Here is a 21249-nt window from a genome sequence, read left to right as displayed (position 1 = left end):
GGGGGCAATGTAGAGTTACTGTTTAATGGGTAGAGTTACTGTTTCAGGTGAGGAAAAAATTTTAAAGTACATGGTGGTAATGGTTATAAACATTATGAATATAATTAATGTTATTGAAATATACACTAGTTAAAATGGTAAGCTTTATGTTATATATACTTTACCATAATTTTTAAAAAATGTAATATATCAAAAGTCATTGAATTGTACATTTTAAGTGGGTGAATTGTACCATATGTATTTCATATGATGCAGAAGCTTTAAAGGGGGTTTGTATGTAATCAGTAGCAAAATTTTTATGAATTGTTAAATGTGTATCTGTACACTAGCAATGCAAATCTGAATTATCTTGAATTAGTCTCAGGCTGACAAGGGAGTCAGCTGCAGAGCACAAAGGCATGGCGTGTCCTGGCGTCGTCAGTGCTGCTCAGGGAATGTGCTGGTTGGCCTCACTCTGTCCCTGTCTGTGTTTATCCTTCTCCCTCAACTGCCTGTGGGTCCCAAAAGTGAGAAGTGAGACTGCAGCTTGAGATCCAGCATCCACACTAGAGACGTGGCTCATGGTTGGAGTCTGACCATCATACCCAATGAGCAAACAGAAAATCCAGAACTAGGGCACAGAAAAAGATGGGAGTTTTCACGGTGAAACCCCGTCTCTACTAAAAATACAAAAAAAAATTAGCCGGGTGTGGTGGCAGGCGCCTGTAGTCCCAGCTACTCGGGAGGCTGAGGCAGGAGAATGGCGTGAACCTGAGAGGCAGAGCTTGCAGTGAGCCAAGATCTCACCACTGCACTCCAGCCTGGGCGACAGAACAAGACTCTGTCTCCAAAAAAAAAAAAAAAAAAAAAAAAAAAAAAAAAAAAGATGGGAGTTTTATGATGCACTTCCGGTTTCAGTCACCCACCCACAGTCTGACAGGCTGACGAAACTCACTGGCTTACCAGTAAAATATTTTTTTTAAGGTAGATACCCTGGAATCTTGTTTTCAGAGCCCCTCTCCCAAGATGCATGTCTTCTCATGAAAAGTGCTTTTGATGAATCTGAACGCCATAACCAGGGACAAAGCCTATTCCACATTCCAGATTCACCACTGTGAATTCTCTTCCGATGCCTTTTCTTCTGCAAGGGTCAGAGTAAGGACTTTCCAATCTTGACACACAGTGGCCACAGAAGGGAAGGAATGGCTAAGGAGCAGGCCAGGGCACAGGGAACACTGGAAGGGTCTGCAGCCCACCTGCCAGCTGGCCACACGCCCCGTAACACCTTGTTCTGATTTTTTTGTGTGTTTTTTTGAGATGGAGTCTCGCTCTGTCCCCCAGGCTGGAGTGTAGTGGCGTGATCTCGGCTCACTGCAACCTCCGCTCCCAGGTTCATGCCATTCTCCTGCCTCAGCCTCCCGGGTAGCTGGGACTTCAGGCGCCCGCCACCATGCCCGGCTAATTTTCTTTTTTTTTTTTTTGTATTTTTAGTAGAGACGGGGTTTCACCATGTTAGCCAGGATGGTCTCGATCTCCTGACCTCATGATCCGCCCGCCTCGACCTCCCAAAGTGCTGGCATTACAGGCATGAACCACCGCACCTGGCCCTTTTTTTTTTCTTTTTTAAGAGATGGGGTCTCGCTGTTACCCAGTCTGGTCTCCAGCTCCTAGGCTTAAGCAATCCTCCTGCCTCAGCCTCCCAAGTAGCCGGGGCTAGAGGCATGAGCCAGCACGTGTAGCTTCTGATCTTTTTGTCCTCAATTCTCTTTTACCTAATTGCTTTCTCTAGAGGTAAGGTTATGAAGTGGAGATGGTCAGGACCCCTCAAATAAAATTTGGGAATACAGGAAACAAAGACTGGGTCAATACACGTATTCTTTTTGTTTGTTTGTTTTCAGATGGAGTCTCGCTCTGTGGTCCAGGATGGAGTGCAGTGGCACGATTTCAGCTCACTGCAAACTCCGCCTCCCGGGTTCACGCCATTCTTCTGCCTCAGCCTCCCAAGAAGCTGGGACTACAGGCATGCGCCACTACGCCCGGCTAATTTTTTGTATTTTTAGTAGAGACGAGGTTTCACCGTGTTAGCCAGGATGGTCTTGATCTGACCTCGTGATTCGCCCGCCTCGGCCTCCCAAAGTGCTGGGATTACAGGTGTGAGCCACCGTGCCAGGCCTAATATACGGATTTTAAGAGAAAAAAAGCAGATTGGGCATGGTGGGTCATGCCTGTAATCCTAGCACTTTGGGAGGCTGAGGCAGGTGGATCACTTGACGTCAGGAGTTCAAGACCACCCTGGCCAACATGGTGAAACCCCGTCTCTACTAAAAATACAAAAATTAGCCAGGCGTGGTGGTGCAAGCTTGTAATCCCAATCCCAGCTACTCAGAAGGCTGAGGCAGGAGAATCGCTTGAACCTAGGAGGTGGAGGTTGCAGTGAGCTGAGATTGTGCCACTGCACTCCAGCCTGGGTGACAGAGCAAGACACTGTCTCAAAAATAAAATAAATAAAATAGCAATAACTGGTGTAGTCAACAGAACAACAATTTATTCCCTTGCTTTGTGAAGCTAACGACTTTTTTTCCCCCGAGACAGCATCTCGCTCTATCACCCAGGCTGGAGTGCAGTGGTGCACTCTTGGCTCACTGCAACCTCTGCCTCTGGGGTTCAAGCAATTCTCTTGCCTCAGCCTCCCGAGTAGCCAGGATCACAGGTATGTGCCACCAAGCCCGGCTAATTTTTATATTTTTAGTAGAGACGGGGTTTTACCATGTTGGCCAGGCTGGTCTCAAACTCCTGACCTCAGGTGATCCGCCCGCTTAAGGCCTCCCAAAGTGTTGGAATTACAGGCGTGAGCCACCACACCCCTAAGTATAGGTTAACATGGTCAAATGTAGATGGCTGCTGTCAGGATGGGTCTGTATTATGGGAATGTGCTCACATGTGGTAAATAGAATAAAACACCAAAGAACAAAATCACCAAACTGCAGACCTGTGGTAGCTCATGCATGACTCAGTGCAGGGAACAGCGTTCTGCTGAGTAACGTCACATCAGGAGGAACATGCCTTCTAACTGAACATGGTACCACAGGGCAAACACATGCCCAGCCTAAATCTTCTCACTCTGACCCCGAGCAAATACCCAGTGAGTGACTGCTGCACTCTGCACCCCTTTTTCTCAGTGAAAGCATAGAACCCAGCCAGCCTCCCAAGCGTGAAGAAGCCACATGGATGCGCTACACCAGGAGACAGAGCAACAGAGCCTCGGGTAGCAAGGGAATGTGTGGGAGACACCAAGCTGTATCCGGAGGGCCTTGGGCACCCTCAGACCTGGGCCTCTTCCCTCCTCCATTTCCCCTACATGTCCAAGAGCCATAGCATGAACCACACCACAGCTGCCCGGCCAAGGATGGGTCTTGTCAAGGAAAAGTGCTATATTTACTGTAGCTTTTCTGTATGAGGAATTTGTGGTGTTAAATCTTAGTAGCATTTATATTGACTTATCATTTAAAAGTTTAATTGTATTACTTCTCAGGTTTTGAGCTTTTGGCCCAAACTATCTTTTTCTTTAAGCCCTGTTATTTTTCCTGCAAGAACTTTCATACTCAGTGGTACTCGGGTACACGCACACCAGTCAGGAGAAAAGACTGTGCTGTCACACCACAAAGACACATACGGGTTAAGGCAAAATACCTGATCTGTGACACCAGTGCGGGCAAGTTGCTCTGAAGAAGTGGCTCCGAAAAGACCAGATTTTCAAACAGGTGCTTATTATGCAGTTCCCACGTCACTTCGAACTTTTTCAAGTGTTCATTTTCCTGGTTAAGAAAAAGTAAAAGATAAACAGAAGATGTAGTGAATTGCTAAAGACTTGAAAATTCCCAGAGGGATTCCCTCCCCTCTCCCCATTTCCCCCAACCACGCACACATCCCTCTTCACAGGCCCAGAGCGTTCAGCTTATGAGAAGTGCTGCTCCCTGTATGTCCCAAGGCACACAGTGCATCAGAACTCTGACTATACGGACATGGATTTCAGCACACCTCCCCTCTAAAATGGCAAGTTTAGAAGGGCTGCAAAGACAGGGTGACAGGTGTGCACAGAGACAAAGCAGTAACTGCACGTTTGAGAGTCATTTCTCACAATTATACTTTTAAAATGTACTGAAAGCCCTTACAGTTCAAACAGATTAGATACATCAAGTCCCTCGATGCTAAAGGATAACAATTTTCTTACCTATTTGGAGAAACCTTCCATTCTAATTAATACACACAATTTCTCCACTTGCAAGACCCTATTAGAGGTAAGGTTTTTTGTCTTCCTAATAAATGTAGGCAAACTTGTCAATTACTTTAGATAATACCACGAAAACCTAGAAGTGTCCCAGTCATCAGAGAGTGATGTCAGCAGAGATGTACAGCAAGCCCCCAACACAAGATCACTGAGGTTGATGCCATTATTACCTTTCCTAAATGTAACGTTCACATTTAATAAGTCTTGCTACAACCATGCGTGTGTGAATCCATGCTTCCCTCTGTCAACTACAAGGACACTACTTGTGTTCAGATCACGTTACATCTTTGGGTGAATGTTCCTGACTTCAACAACCGCCAGCTCTGGAAGCTGCACTTCATCATGCTTGGCTACTCCACGTCTCCTGAGTCGGGTCACTCACAGGGACTGGGTTTAGAGGTCTGCTCCTGTTTACAATATAGCCAAGCTGAGTTGATGGAGACCTTAGCAAATGAACGACACAAAGATTTCACTGTTATGTCACCTGATAACCCTAGTTGGTATGGGGGCTGAGAGAACAAATTATAATGATTATAATGATTGAAAGTAAACACCTATAAACACATTTGGAGAGAGCACACCAGTGATACTGCTAGACCACTGTGTGCCAGCCTTGCTGGATACAGCTCTGTTTTCATACCTGGAAACACAAGAATTGAGAGATTCAGCAATGAATCTATGCCATCTGCAGAAAATCTAAAACCTTCCATTTTGTTAACATTTCCAGTACTTTTCCTCATCATGTTTTCAACAGTGCCTCCCAGATTGAAACATCATCACTCCTGTTTCACACCAAGCATATCTCAGAGCAAGCACACTCGGTACAGGAAAAATGCACGTGGCAGGAGACCAGGGCCAGGTAACTGATACCCAGCCCCAGGCTGGAACCCACAAATGTGCTTGTAATAATAAGCAGGTGAAATGCCAAGCCCATGCTGCCCAGGCCCTGTGCCAGGTACGAGGACACGAAGACTACCTCCTGCTACAATAGTCCGCTGCTCTCCAGGGGTTCTCGGGGAACAGAAGAGTAGGCAGTGACCTGACTTACGATTCAGCTACAAGACAAAGAGTACATGAGAGTGAATGCAGCACCTGGATCAGACCAGGTTGGCAACTAGCTGAGGGAGGGGCCTCCTGGAAGAGCTGAGGCTTTGCCTGGCCTCCCTTGGAAACCTCTGGGATAGCCATTTCCACCTGCCTGTCTATGAGTGGAATCACAAGTCTGGCTTTCTGGGCCAGTTGCTAATGGTCACTGGGTGAAGGCTAATTTATGAAGATATTTGGCATTTTTAATAAAATCTAAAATTACACCTCTAGGTGAGGCATGCAAGACAAACAGATATCAGACTCACTTCACAACCGGAAATCAACTTGGAGTTTACTTAAGTAACACATGTTAACACCTGAGTGCCTAGCATGGCCAGGCACTGTCCTTAGCGCTAAATTCAATGCCTCCAGTAAGTTCCCTGTGAACCTGGTACTGCCCTGCCCATGCCCCATCGACAGGTGTGGAACCAGCATAGAGGGGCTCGAATAACTGGACCGGGGCATGCAGGGGTGGGCTCTGCAGGATGTGTCCTCACAGCTCCTACGAGAGGTGAGGCCTATGGAAGAACTGCTGAGCTAGAGGCAGAAAGGCTTGTCAGTGACCTAAGGGCAGGCTCTGCAAACTGTTCTCACTTCCCACTACAAAAAAGGTTTGGGGGTTTGAAAGAAGGAAGAGAAGATGTTTAGAATGTAGTTCCTACAATAGACTGAAATAACGGGATATTTGAGATCTTTCTGTCTTTGTGGATGAAAATTTAGACTTCACTATTATAGCCTGGTGAGGTGTTTCCTAGATGACTAGAAGCATAACTTAAGCCTAGTGACAATTTTTTTTTTTTTTTTAGATTTCTTTTAAAAAAAATATTGAGTGATTGGTCGATTGACTGAGACAGGGTCTCACTCTGTCGCCCAGGCTGGAGTGCAGTGGTGTAATCTTGGCTCACTGCAGCCTCCGCCTCCCAGGCTCAAGCAATCCTCTTGCCTCAGCCTCCGGAGTAGCTGGGACTACAGGTGTACACTATCACGCTCAGCTAATTTTTGTATCTTCTGTAGAGACGGGATCTCACCATGTTGCCCAGGCTGGTCTTGAACTCCTGGGCTCAAGTAATCCACCCACCTTGGCCTCCCAAAGTGCTGGGATTACAGGCGTGGGCCACCATGCCCACTCCCCCAATTTTACTTTAATATTTAAAGTAAATACAAAAAATATGACTCATTATACTGTTTGATCCCCCAGGCAGTGTGGAATAAACCTCACGTGAGGGCATTCTCCAGTAAAGTTGCATTTCTGAGAATACCTTTCTATGTCCAAGAGTATCCAGTGAGTTCAGCAAAAACAAGTAGAATGGGGGTGCTGTTCAGAAGAGCTAACTAGCTGGCAGAGTTTGCACAGCAAATTAACATGTTGCTTCAAAGACAACAAGTGACACAATCTGTGGCTAATCATAAAATCTAAGCTTTCAAGCAAAAAAGAAAACTTTAGAAAATTTGCATTTGCTGCTGTTGGCTTTAAAGATCCTACACATTTAAAGAGCTTTCTGATGAGATCAGTGCTGATATGAACAAATATCATTTTTTATATTAATAAAACTGTCAACATCCAGAAGATACTCAGTGAATCAATATTTGCAAAATGACCTACGAATGACACTAGCAAACCACGTATAAGTAGAGAGTCCATTCATGGGGTGAGCTGGAGCCTGTGGATTTTAACGGAACAGAGTAGGGTAAGTTCAGTGATACAGTTTCAGACTCTACATCACAACTAACCATTAAGAAACTCTCACGCGTTGGTGTACTCTCAGAGAAGATCTATCAGGATTTGAAGAGGCTATTAAAATATTCTTCCTGGCAGGGCACGGTGGCTCACGGCTGTAATTCCAGCACTTTGGGAGGCTAAGGCAGGCGAATCACGAGGTCAGGAGATCGAGACCATCCTGGCTAACACAGTGAAACCCCGACTCTACTAAAAATACAAAAAATTAGCCTGGCGTGGTGGCACCCACCTGTAGTTCCAGCTACTCGGGAGGCTGAGGCAGGAGAATCACTTGAACCCAGGAAGCGGAGGTTGCAGTGAGCCGAGATCACGAGGGACACAGCGAGACAGAGCGAGATTTTTTTTTGAGACAGAGTGAGACTCTGTCTCAAAAAAAAAAACAAAAAAACAAATTATTCCTTTTTCCAACTAAGACTCCGTCTCAAAAAAAAAAATTCATCCTTTTTCCAACTACGTTATCTGTAAAAAGTTGAATTTTCTTCAGTAACTTCAACCAGACAACCTATGACAACAGACTGAATGCAGATGAGACTCCCACTGCTTTTACAGAGAGATCTGGAGAGGTGTGAGTGACCCACTCTTCTTAAGAAATATGTTGGCCGGGTGCGCTGGCTCACGCCCATAATCCCAAAACTTTGGGAGGCCGAGGCGGGCAGATCACCTGAGGTCAGGAGTTCGAGACCAGCCTGGCCAACATGGTGAAAGCCCATCTCTACTAAAAGAAATACAAAAAAATTAGCCAGATGTGGTGGCAGGCACCTGTAATCCCAGTTATTTGGGAGGCTGGGGCAGGAGAATCACTTGAACTGGGGAGGCAGAGGTTTCAGTGAGCCAAGATCTCACCATTGCACTCCAGCCTGGGCAACAATGTTTTATTTTGGAAAATAGTTATTTTTACATGTGTAATTTATGTTACATTATCTAATGTAAAAGTGTATTATTTGTTATATTCTCTAATATATGTTAAAATATGCAATTTATGTAATCTAATGAGAGTTTACATTTTTAAAATGACAATAAGCATTTAAAAAATTTTCTCAGTTTGAATTTCAATACAGCAAGTACTGATGTAAGTCTGCATAAAAAAGCACACTTCGGGGTCCTAAATTTTTAAGTATAAAGGGGCCTAAGTCCAAAACTGTTGAGAATTACTGCCCTGAGACACCGAGTTTATCTTAAGCTGGTGCTGCATAGATCACTGGATGGCAGTGTAATAATGTGGCTATGAATTTGTGAAGATTTTTGGGTCCTGATTGGAATAACCCAACCATAAAAAGAGATTGGCTGGCATTAGTCGGTAAGAAATTACTATTACCGTCAGTCTTCATGGATGTGACAATGGAACTGTGGCTACATAAGATAATGGATGACTATTTTTAGAGACACTTATTGGAATATTCTAAGACAAAAAGCACATTGTCTGGGACCCATACTAAAATACTGCATCAAAAAGAGGGAAGAGAAAGTGGAAGAAAAAGAAGGCATAATGAAGTCAGAGTGGCAAAATGCTGATTAACTGCGCATCTGGGTAAGGAGTACATAGATTCATTGTAGTCTCTACCCAGAATCCAGAATTACACATTATAACATCTCACAGACCATTTTCAACAAAGTCCTGTGTTTTGTGTTTGAGATCACTTTTTCTTTGATGTTCTGTAGCTGTCATTATACTATAACCAGAGAAGGATTTTTCAACATCTTACTTGGGAAATCTGATACGTTTCCTTGCTGAACACTAGTATTTTTCAGTAATTCTGAGAATTTCTCAGCTATCATCTCTAAAAAAATGTTTTTGTTTCTAGTTTTGATATTTTTTCAAATCTGAATTATCATTCTTTAGAATATTAATCCTTAACTCCCAATTTCAAACTTTTACAAAGCTTCTTTAAGCACAGTTAACAAAGTTACTCTATATTCTTTTTTGAAAATTTAAATATCTTTGTTATGTGATTCTGTCTACTGCTTCTGCTGGCTTTTAACTGTGCTGTCATGAACCTTGTGTTTTATGACTTTTTTTACTGTGAGCTGCTCATTTGGGGGGATTTTATCTATTCGAATTCTCTGAGGTCAGATTGAAGGTTTCCAGAGGTGATCTGCATGCTGCCTGACTTTACCAGCAACCCTGGACCACTGTAAAGTAACTTCCAGGCTTGGGCTGTTCATACCACACCAACATTTATTCACACTCCAGCTCATGTGGCAGCTGGCTGACAGCTACCAAGTCTCTGGGAAGCTGTACTCCCTGCATCTCCACCCCAAGGCCACGAGAGCTGCAGATCCCTGCTGTCCCTTTCGGTGCTCGGAGTTTCCACTTCAACCTTACTGGTGTCGTCACTTACAGTCCCAGCATTATGTGCAGACCCCATCCTGGGCTAGGTTGTCTCTTGTCTCCCAGGATCAGAAGAAATACCCACAGCAAATGCTGACTTTCAAGCCCATGTATTTCTCAGGATTCCAGCTTTCAATTGGTTTTTCACCACTACGACTTACTCCCTTTCATGTCATCTCAGCCATACACTTTAAAAGATTTCATCTTTTTTTTCAGACGGAGTTTTGCTCTTGTTGCCCAGGCTGGAGTGCAGCGGCCCCATCTTGGCTCACTGCAACCTCCACCTCCCAGGTTCAAGCAATTCTCCTGCCTCAGCCTCCCAAGTAGCTGGGATTATAGGCGCGTGCCACCACGCCAGGCTAATTTTTTGCATTTTTAGTAGAGACGGGGTTTCATCATGTTGGCCAGGCTGGTCTCTAACTCCTGACCTCAGGTGATCCAACCACCTCGGCCTCCCAAAGTGCTGGGATTATAGCCATAAGCCACCACGCCTGGCTTATTTTTTTATTATCTAGTAAATTCAGTTGTTTCCCTTGGAGGAAGGAATAGTTAAGGGTATCTAGTCTGCTGGACCCCTAGAAATCAATGTGGGTATTTCTATGTGTAAAGGAAGTGAAAAAAGACACTAATCAAACAGCTTCTGGGTGTATGCATTTTTTTCAAGCCATAAGAAATTATTTCTTTTTTATTTTGTTTTGTTTTGTGTGTGAGACAGAGTCTCGCTCTGTTGCCCAGACTGGAGTGCAGTGGCACAATCTTGGCTCAATGCAACCTCTGCCTCCCGGGTTCAAGTGATTCTCCTGCCTCAGCCTCCCGAGTAGCTGGGACTACAGGCGCCCGCCACCATGCCCGGCTAATTTTTGTTATTTTTAGTAGAGACGGGGTTTCATCATATTGGCCAGGCTGGTCTTGAACTCCTGACCTCAGGTGATCTGCCTGCCTCGGCCTCCCAAAGTGCTGGAATTATAGGCGTGAGCCACCGCACCCGGCCTCAAGCCACAAGAAATTATTTCTATGTCAACTGCTAGGAATTTGCTCTAATAAATATGGTTCAAATTAATTTTTGCCAGCTTCATAAAACAGTATCCTACAGTAACTATCTGAGGAGGTGCAGACCTCGCCAGCATTTTCTGGAGAGCAGCAACAGCTGCTGTCTTCACTACCAGAGTCTCTCTGGGCACCAGGTTTAGGTGGGCTGGAGAGCATCCTTCTTAACCTGAGCCAATGTTCTTGTAGAAGACAGAGGAGGGGCTCTGGATTTGAACCTCTGAAGGGCAGGCAGACTCTCAGGTAGAGACGGGGAGGCAGTGCTGCGAGAGATGCCAGAGGAAGGATGAGGTACCAGAAGGAAGCCTGGTGGCACTACCCAGTGGACTCAGACCTTGAAACAGGATAACTGCCCCCCTGCCCCACCCCCACCCCTCACCCTACCCATTCACCTCGCTACCTCTTCTCAGAATAGATACCTCCCCATGGCTTGGCGCAGTGAAGCTTGAGGAAGTCTGTGAACCCCCTGAAATGACTTACAATTACATGTATGTAATTTTTTCTTTTCTTTTTGAGATAGGATCTCACTCTATTCCCAAGCTGGAGTACACTGGCTCACCACAGCCTCAACCCTGAGCTCAAATGATCCTCTTGCCTCACAGCCTCTTGAGTAGCATGCGTCATCACGCCTGGTTAATTTAATTTGAAATTTTTTTGGTATAGATGGGGTCTCCCCATGTTGCCTAGGCTGGTCTCAAGCTCCTGGGCTCAAGTGATCCTCCCACTTTGGCTTCCCAAAGTGCTAGGATTACAGGTATGAACCACCACACCCGGGCTGTATGTAAATTTTTCTAAGAGGGTCCATCAACTTGAGAATCAGATAAAGACCAAGGCCAATGCTTACTGTATTTGTTTCAAAATGTAGGTTTACCACTAAGAAAGCACCCAAAACTGATGCTCAGCCCTCTCGCCATGTGATGCCCTGTACCACCTTTGGACTCTGTTCAGAGTCCAAGTCCCCACCTGCAAGAAAGCTCTCACCAGATGTGGCCCCTCAAACTTAGACTTCTCAGCCTTCCTAACCATGAGAAATAAATTCCTTTTCTTTATTAAAAGAAAGAAAGCACCCAAAACTAGCACCCAAATACAGTTAAGTATTATTTAATAATAAAGTTTAAGTGATGAAAAACTCCATAGACTATTAGTAACAGTCAAGGAAGCTTTGAGGGCTTGTCTCTGGTCTCCTTCCAAAGCGTGGGGGCACTGAGGCTGTCGAGGATTGACCGCAGCCTACTCGTAACCATATTTCTATACCATGCTCCTTCCACCCAATGTAGTGATTCCTCTTTTGAGGCAACCGGACCCATCTGTGTGTCTCTTTTGTTAGGACTGTCAGATCCCCATTGGCAAGGATGGTGATAGGGCCTGTCTTGAGACTGCAAGCAGATCCTTAACTCAGTGCTGGCTTGCTGAGTGCATGCATGCCTGCATGAATGAATGAACGCCACTGGGCGGTAAACAAGCTGTTCTCTACAGCTTTCATGCTCTTCATGGGCATTTCACCTAATACCAGCTCTGTCTACAGCAACGAAAGAATGAACAACCTAAGTAAGACACTGGAGATTTCTCTGTCTCCTTATAAAGGCACACATCAGTGCTCCCCTCACACTGCCCCCATGCCTCGTTCCCTGGGCCTCAAGGTCCTCCAAACAGTACTTCCATGAGGTGTCACCTGCTTATCAATCCATCCAATGCTTTTATCCAGTGGCAAAGTCCAGAGGAAAGACAAAGAGGAGAGGAAACAGGTCCTCTCCCGTAGAGAAGAGGGGCCTATCACAGTGTGTGGGGGTGTGACAGCGAGGTCGGCACACATGCGTGAGAAGCTTCCTCTTGCCACATGCTTCTCTTCAGCTCATCCAAACAGAAAGAAAAACACGCGTTTTCTCTCTTACCAGAGTGCCAAGGAAGGTGCTGATGGAGCGTGCGGCCTGGCAGAGGGCGCCGTACTCCTCAAGCAGGAGGGAGATGAACTGGTGCGCTTGCGGCGGGCCCTGCAGGCCAGATGGTGCCTTCACCTTGGCCGCAGCCGACAGCTGCCGGAGCAGGCGGACCTTCATCTCCAGCACATACTCTCGAGCTTGCTGTTCCAGACGCTGGTACAGCTGGTAGGGGTCCCTCTCGCAGAGCCTGCACAAAGAAGAGGGTCACCAGGGCCTGCCCACCAGGGCCCATGGGTGCTCTGATGTCAGTGAGCATCTTTTCTGAAGCCCTTCCACAGGTGACCACCTCTAGATGACCACACAGTCACCTTCCTCATAACCACCTGTGAGAAGCACAATCACCCCACCTAATGGATGGGGAATCCGGGGCACAGAGTGTCACTAGGGAACAGGAAGTGACATTTATTGAGCTTTCTCTGTACAGCACTGTCCGTGCACGTGCACTAATTCAGTTCGCTGTGTGTGGGTTCAGTGCCTGCTTTACAGAGGGGACATTTTGGCCCACACAGGTTGGGTGACTTGCGTAAACTCACACAGCTGGAAAAGCACGCTACCACTTCTCAGCAGCTGGCCCCAGACGAACATGCTCAGACACGAGGCTGGGGACAACTCCTTTAAAGGCTTATATGTTAACAAGTAAAAAGCACTAGATCCCAGGAGAGGTGCCACCTGGCTGCAGATTTGCGGCAGCCTGCTCTTTCCTTCTTTCTAGAAGTTCAGTGTACAATCCAAATGGGTTTGTATTAGGCTTATCAAAAGAGGAAACTTTAGACACAGTTTATCTTTTTTTTTTTAACAATTATCCCACCAAAAAAGCAATAAAGGTGTGTAAAATAAAATTTGTAGGCTGAAGAGTAGGAAAAAAAATACACGCCCCATGACTAAGCCACAAATGCAATGAGCATTTTCATGAATTTCAGGCCAAACTTTGGGATAATCCATTATTTTTGACACAAATGTGTATGATAATCCACCTTTTTTTTTTTTTTGAGATGGAGTCTCATTCTGTTGCCCAGGCTGGAGTGCAATGGTGTGATCTCGGCTCACTGCAAGCTCCACCTTCTGGGTTCACACAGTTCTCCTGCCTCAGCCTCCCGAATAGCTGGGACTACAGGTGCGCGCCACCACGCCCGGCTAATTTTTTGTATTTTTAGTAGAGACGGGGTTTCACCATGTTAGCCAGGATGGTCCCGATCTCCTGACCTTGTGATCCGCCCGCCTTGGCCTCTCAAAGTACTGGGACTACAGGCGTGAGCCACCGCGCCCGGCCGATAATGCACATTTTAAAACGTATTCTACAGTACTGGCATTGCTATGGTTAAATTTAATTGTATTTTAATCCAGGAGCCTCTAGATGGAAACCTAAAACCACTGATGTAATAACAAAAATTCGTCCATAACCCATCACCAGGAGAAACCAGTTTGAGTTCATCACTCTAACAGAAATGAGTTGTAAAATGTATTAAACTACAGCTCCTGGATTTTACATAGTAAATCCTTTCACCTACATACCATATTATGTCAAAAGAAAAGAAAGTTGTCACCTGTTCTATTTTTAAATTGCCATATTACCTAGGCTATAAAAGACAAGTGCCAAGTAAAATCTTGCAATGGAACATGTGAAGCCTTATGGAAAATGTGGATTAAAAAAATAGTGTAGATGGATGGGATTCCTATTATGGTTAGTACATTTCAGACAGACATTAATTTTTTGAGCATGACAACTGTCATTTCAACTACTAGTATAAAAAACTGTCCTCTGAAACAGAATGCATTTCATCTGTTAAAATAAAGCCACAGAAGGTCAAATTTTGACAGAGACAACCAAACTTAGAAGCAGACTGGACACCCACGTCACTGTTCTCTTAGCATGTCGAACTTAGATCTTTTTTTTTTTTTTTTTTGTCTATTTCTGTATTTTATAAATTTAAGGAAATAACCATGCGATACTTTTGCAAACAGATTTTTTTTTTAAGTTATATAAAAAGAAGGCAGCGGGGCAGGGTGCAGTGGCTCACGCCTATAATCCCAGCACTTCGGGAGGCGAGATTGAGACCATCCTGGCTAACACAGTGAAACCCTGTCTCTACTAAAAATACAAAAAATTAGCCGGGCATGGTGGCAGGCGCCTGTAGTCCCAGCTACTCGCGAGGCTGAGGCAGGAGAATGGCATGAACCCGCCAGGCGGAGCTTGCAGTGAGCCAAGACTGCGCCACTGCACTCCATCCTGGGTGACAGAGCGAGACTCCGTCTCAAAAAAAAAAAGAGAGACAGCAATATGCTGAAGAAGCTAGGAAGCTCATTCGCTAACTCACACACACATTCAACAGATGCGGGCACATCAACCACACACTGGCTGCTACTCTAAAGTACTGAAGTTGCAATGTTAATAAGCTGTGAAGTCATGGGTTTGACGTGAAGGTTATACATTTTTTCCTAATACTCACTAGGAAACCGAACTTTGTTGTTTTTTTGTGTTTTTCTTTGGATTTTACTCTGTTGCCCAGGCTGGTGTGCAGTGGAGCGATCCTAGCTCAGTGCAGCACCGAACTCCTGGGCTTAAGAGCTCCTCCTGCCTCAGCCTCCCAAGCAACCGGGACCACAAGTGTGCTTCACCACACCTGGCTAATTTTTTTAATTTTGTGTAGAGACAAGTCACTATGTTGCCCAGGCTAGTCTTGAACTCTTGGGCCCAAGCAATCCTCCCGAAGTGCTGGGATTACAGGTGTGAGCCACCATGCTTGGCTGGAAACCTAACTTCTAATAAAAGCACATACCACAGAGAGGGACCTCATGCAATACCAGTGGCTCACAGGTCAAACCCTGAACATACTTGGCTGAATTCAATGAGTTAACCTAATCTATGGCTAATCACTATCCCTGCCTCCAGGAAAGAATCTACTGCACAGCAAACATCAGTTTATAAAACTCCCGGCGGGGCGCGGTGGCTCACGCCTGCAATCCCAACACTTTGGGAGGCTGAGGCAGGTGGATCACAAGGTCAGGAGTTCAAGGCCAGCCTGGCCAAGATGGTGAACCCTGTCTCTACTAAAAATACAAAAATTAGCTGGGCGCAGCCGGGTGTGGTGGCTCACACCTGTAATCTCAGCACTTTGGGAGGCCGAGGTGGGAAGATCACAAGGTCAGGAGATCAAGACCATCCTGGCTAACATGGTGAAACCCCATCTCTACTAAAAATACAAAAAATTAGCTGGGCGTGGTAGTGGGTGCCTGTAGTCCCAGCTACTCGACAGGCTGAGGCAGGAGAACGGCGTGACCCCAGGAGGCAGAGCTTGCAGTGAGCCCAGATTGCGCCACTGCACTCCAGCCTGGGTGACAGAGCGAGACATCGTCTCAAAAAAAAAAAAATTAGCTGGGCACAGTGGCAGGCGCCTGTAATCCCAGCTACTCAGGAGGCTGAGGCAGGAGAATCACTTGAACTCAGGCGGCAGAGGTTGCAGTGAGCTGAGATTACACCACCGCACACCAGCCTGGGCGACAGAGTGAGACTCCATCTGAAAAAAAAAAAAAAAAAAAAAAAAAAAAAAAGCCTCCCAAATGTGCTGCATTCAAAATGTGAGAAAGAAACCCAAATGAGAATCAACCCATGAAATGGCCATCTCAAATATGTTGCTTTCATTTGAAACATTTCAAAAAACATAAAAATATGTTATGTTGCCGGACGCAGTGGCTCACGCCTGTAATCCCAGCACTTTGGGAGGTCAAGGCAGGTGGATTATGTTAGAGACCAACCTGACCAACATGGTGAAACCCCATCTCTATTAAAAATACAAAAATTAGCCGGGCATGGTGGTGGGCACCTGTAATCCCAGCTACTCTGGAGGCTGAGACATAAGAACAGCTTGAATGCGGGAGGCAGGGGTTGCAGTGAGCCAAGATCACGCCATTGGACTACAGCCTGGCTGACAGAGCAAGACTCCATCTCAAAAAAAAAAAAAAAAAAAAAAAAGTTACATAAAACTATAAGGAAGAATAAAAATTATGGCCACCTCAAATTCTGTGTGGTTACTGAGCATAAGGTATCTGCTGAAGAATGGCTGCGGCATCATGAGACAGCCACACGGCCAGGCACGCCTCAGCTGTCTCGGCCCCATGAGCCACAGACACATACACAAGCTACCCAACCTCACAGAGCCCCCATTTTTTCACTTCATAAATGGGCTAACTCGGCCTTTCTCCTTGGGTTGATAAAGGCAAGAGTGCTTGTAAAAGTACTCTGCATCATCCCTGGCACAGGGGGACTCAAAAAGGAAGGTATTATTATCAGTCTTCACACAAACAAGTGACAGAAACATTTCTTGTGTAATTATACAGGCAATAGCGTTTCATCGAAATCAGAAAAATTCAAGACGTTTGACCTAGGGGGCTCACTTTTGCCAGTTCATCTGCTGCAGTCTTGACAGGCACCAAAGGCTAAGCAAACCCAGCTGAGCACTGTAAGGAAAGCCCATCCTGAAAGGAGTGGCTCCAAGTGCTGCGGGGAGGGCAGGGGTTTGCATGGGGCCACAACAGGAAAGGGCAGTATGTACCTATCCACGAGCTCCTTCACTCCCTCCTTGTCAGGCACCAGAGACTGGTCCTGGTCATCTGCCAGCGGGGTTCCTGCCTGGCGGTAGATGCAGCGCACCGTGTAGCGCACTTCTGACCAGTAGTTCTGCAGCTGCTGAGGTTCCCGGTCCGCCTCTGCCGAAATTTCTCTGTGAGACAACACAGGAAGGTTAGAAAGTCACCACAATCTGCTGCCCTTCCTCACCTAGCACACTGTCCTCAGAGGACCTCCCAGGCTCTTGCACCTTGCCCAGCTCCCAGGAGCCGGCAATCAGGCTACTGTCAGTGCAGGGGGGTGATGGCATCCCCAGCACAGCTCCTAGGGTGCACTCTGCGTAAGATCTTAGCCACTGCACAGATGACAGGAGCGTCTGTGGCTAATGTCCACAATTAGGGTACCCACATCCCCACTGCTGACCTGGCCTTCACCTCCAAGGTACCTAATGGGCAGCTTTGCCCCCACCCTTTGGCCCCCACTTGGCTACATGCATTCCTTCCTGAGCCAGAGCACAGAGCATTTTTAGATGTGCTCCTGGGCTGGGCATGGTGGCTCATGCCTGTAATCCCAGCACTCTGGGAGGTGAAGACGGGCTAATCGTTTGAGTCCAGGAGTTTGAGACCAGCCTGGGCAACATGGTGAAGCCCCATCTCTATAAAATATACAAAAATTAGCCCGACATGGTGGTGCGCGCCTGTAGTCCCAGATACCGGGACTGAGGTGGGAGGATCACTTGAGCCTGGAAGGCGGAGGTTGTGGTGAGCGGAGATCACGCAACTGCCCTCCGGCCTGGGGGACAGAGCCAGACCCTGTCTCAAAAAAAAAAAAAAAAAAAAAAAAAAAAGATGAGCTCCGGGGCTCTCCCCTCAGCCACTGAGCAGCAGCCAGTCAGGCTCTCCCCCATCGCTCCTCTCATTCACTGAGGCTGCTCTTAGATTCTGATTATTTAAGGACTCCTCCTTCTCTTGTTCTGAGGATGCTTCCTAGTGCCAGTTCCTCAAGAGCAACAGTTTTTGTCTTACTCATATGGTTCTTTCTCTCAATAGCGAAGCAACTGCCTTACTCTTGTTGCTGTCTGTCACATTAGCCCAGTTTCTCGGTCCAGCTCCAATATGCAGGTCTGCATGTCATTGTGGACAGGTGTGAGCAACGTGGCACACACGTCACATACCTGCGCTCACTGCAGGCCTCGCACGAGCATGCGGTGTCTGAAGGCAGCGTCTGTGCGCCCAGAGCGAGCCTCCCACCACTGCCGGCCTCCGGCTGGGAGCCACCAAGCGAGGAGTGAAGAAGAAAATCTTGGCTCTGTTTTAAAAAGAGAACAGAATAGACCAGTTATGTTAAAATGTTCAAGGCATCAATTTTTTATTAACTGTTCAGGAAAAATGCCTTTTAAAAAACTGTAAAACCTAAACATTGAAAAGAAACTATCTTGGCCAGATACAGTAGCTCACACTTGTAATCTCAGCACTTTGGGAGTCTGAGGTGGGTGGATCGCTGGGCAACATGGTGAAACACCACTGCTACAAGAAATACAAAAAATAGGCCGGGCGTGTTGGTGCCCGCCTGTAGTCCCAGCTACCCAGGAGGCTGAGGTGACAGGATCACTTGAGCCTGGGAAGTTGAGGCTATAGTCAGCTGTGATCATGCCCCACTGCACTCCTGTCTGGGTGACAGAGACATTGTCACACAGACACACACATACACACAAAAAGGAAACAATTCGGCTGGGCATGGCGGTTCACGCCTGTAATCCCACCATTTTGGGAAACTGAGATGGGAGGACCACTTGAGCCCAGACGTTTGAGACCAGCCTGGGTAACACAGCAAGACCTCATCTCTATTTAAATTTTTAAAAAAAGTTTAAAAATTAATTTATATTAAATTTAAAAAGGAACAGTTTTACTCCCAGTGTCCTAATCAGCACACACAATGACCACCTCAGTGGGCACCTCTGGAAAGTGATATGCCCACGGTTGCCTGAGACAGCACATGGTAGAAACCTAGTGGCCTCTCTGAGCCTTGCATCAAGCAGCCGGGGCAGAGGCCTCTCCGTCCTGGGGAATCCCATAGCCTGCACTGCCTGCTCTGAGGAACAAGGAGGCTTAAGAAAGAGAACACTTGGCTGGGGGCAGTGGCTCACGCCTATAATCCCAGCACTTTGGGAGGCCGAGGCAGGCGGATCACCTGAGGTCAGGAGTTCAAGACCAGCCTGACCCACACGGTGAAATCCGTCTCTTCTAAATACACAAAAATTAGCCAGGCATGGTGGGGCACGCCTGTAATCTCAACTACTCGGGAGGCTGAGGTTGCAGTGAGCCGAGATCGCGCCACCGCACTCCAGCCTGAGAAACAGACCGAGACTTGGTCTCAAAAAAAAAAAAGAGAGAGAACACTGGGCAAAGACCTTCCTATGTCCCACGCCAAAAGGATTTCACCAACAACAACTGGAGAACACAACACAACCCTAGGTTTCTCCTCCCGCTCAGTTACCCTTCCATCGGCACCAAGGCTCCTTCTAGAAGAGGCCCTGAGAAGGACTCTGCTCCTTGGGAACAGGGGCTCAGGGCTCAGGTCTCAGAGCTGAGGGTGCCCACAGGGTGATGCAGGGTGCTAGAGAGCCTTCCCCAGGCTCATGACAGGGGCTGCCAGCTCCATAATCATTGCGTCCCCCTGACCCCCACAGCATAAGGAAAAGACATACAGTCACAAGAGAGACTTCCAGAAAGGAATTCACCTAAGTCCTGAGTATTGCACTATTCCCACTCTGGTCCCCACAAGGAAAAGTGTGCTCTCCTCACCAACCCCTCCCCCAGTCAAGCATGAAGCCACTGAGACAAGCCCCCAGAGAGACGGGTGGTGGCCTGTGGCAAGGAGCCTGGGGCTCACCCTGGGCTGGACTTGGCAAGGTCTGTTCAGATGCTTGCACCACCCCAGTCTGCTGCTGAGCCAAGCACAAGGAAACTCCCAAGGGCCTGTGGCAGGTGCTGTGGAGTTGGGGCACACAGACACTGGTGCAGGCCTTGCAGGTAAGACCCTGCAGCAGAAAAGCCTGAGCGTTGCTAAGTGGGCAGAGGATTAAGACAGCAGGGGACCGGCCGGGCGCAGTGGCTCACGCCTGTAATCCCAGCACTTTGGGAGGCCAAGGCGGGCAGATCACGAGGTCAAGAGATCGAGACCCTTCTGGCCAACATGGTGAAACCCTGTCTCTACTAAAAAAGCACAAAAATTAGCTGGGTGTGGTGGCGCTCGCCTGTAGTCCCAGCTACTCGGGAGGCTGAGGCAGGAGAACTGCTTGAACCCGGAAGGCAGAGCTTGCAGTGAGCCGAGATCGCGCCACTGCACTCCAGCCTGGTGACAAAGCAAGACTCCGTCTCAAAAAAAAAAGACAGCAGGGGACCCAGCTCAGCTGCCGCCAGCACACAGGAGGGTAAGAGCTTGTGTCATCCTGAAAGAATTCCACCCCAAAAAGGTCCTGCTGGGGAAGCAGACCCCAGAATTACACCATGAGGGAAGGTGGGCAGAGTGCGGGACGGCAGTGGTAGGGGGTTGGGGGCAGGCTGGTTGTGTCACACAGTTTCCACTAGACAGTCCAGCACGAAGTCCCTACCAAGGTCTCAGAAGTGCCCAAAGGTCTGAATGTTTTGCTCTGTTCTGAATGTTTGTGCCCCCGCCCGCCCCCGTTCATAAGTTGAAATTTTAACCCCTAAGGTAATGTATCAGGAAGTAGGGCCTTTAGGTGGTGATTAGGTCATGAGGACGGAGTCTTCGTGAATGGAATTAGTGTCCTTTTATAAAGAAGGCCCCAGAGAGCTGCCACGTCCTTCCACCGCACGAGGACAGTGAGAGGGCACCAGCTATGAACCAAAGCTCGGCCCTTCCCAGGCACCAATCTGCCAGCACCTTGATCTTAGACCTTCCAGCCCTCCAGACTATAAGATATAAATGTCTGCTGTTTACAAGCAGCCTAGCCCATGGTATTTTGTTGCAGCAGCCTGAGCATGCTAAAGCAGCACCCCCGCCACCAACAAGAAAGAGCCAGCAACCACTGGGCCACCCATTAGGACCACAGGCCTAGTGCTAGTGGGCCAAAAAGAACCTAGACAACCCAGCAGAGAACAAAGACCCCCAAGTCTCCGCTCCAGTGCCCCTTCTCCATCCTGGAGGAACAGGACAGGCATAAGGAAGGAGGACATACACCACCGCCCTCTGCCCTTGGGGACTCCTGCCATCACTTAACATGAGGGGAAGAGGCTTTGAATTAATTAGATGAGA

General features: G+C 47.2%; 1 protein-coding gene across 8 annotated transcripts in view; it reads right to left on the bottom strand.

Annotated features, from left to right (window-relative positions):
• Positions 1 to 21249, bottom strand: part of FAM193A (family with sequence similarity 193 member A) — a 196464-nt gene that overhangs the window by 88362 nt on the left and 86853 nt on the right. For all 8 annotated transcript variants that reach the window (XM_034958217.4, XM_034958216.4, XM_063603489.1 and 5 more), the window contains exons 3-6: positions 18146 to 18279; positions 16958 to 17125; positions 12360 to 12594; positions 3670 to 3794 (exon numbers count right to left, since the gene is read on the bottom strand). In XM_034958217.4, the coding sequence (XP_034814108.2) occupies positions 3670 to 3794; positions 12360 to 12594; positions 16958 to 17125; positions 18146 to 18279 (662 nt within the window). The remainder of the gene's footprint in view (positions 1 to 3669; positions 3795 to 12359; positions 12595 to 16957; positions 17126 to 18145; positions 18280 to 21249) is intronic.

This window comes from Pan paniscus, chromosome 3 (assembly GCF_029289425.2).
Source record: "Pan paniscus chromosome 3, NHGRI_mPanPan1-v2.0_pri, whole genome shotgun sequence".
NCBI classification, from domain to species: Eukaryota; Metazoa; Chordata; class Mammalia; order Primates; family Hominidae; genus Pan; species Pan paniscus.
This window is presented reverse-complemented; position numbering and strand designations above follow the sequence as displayed.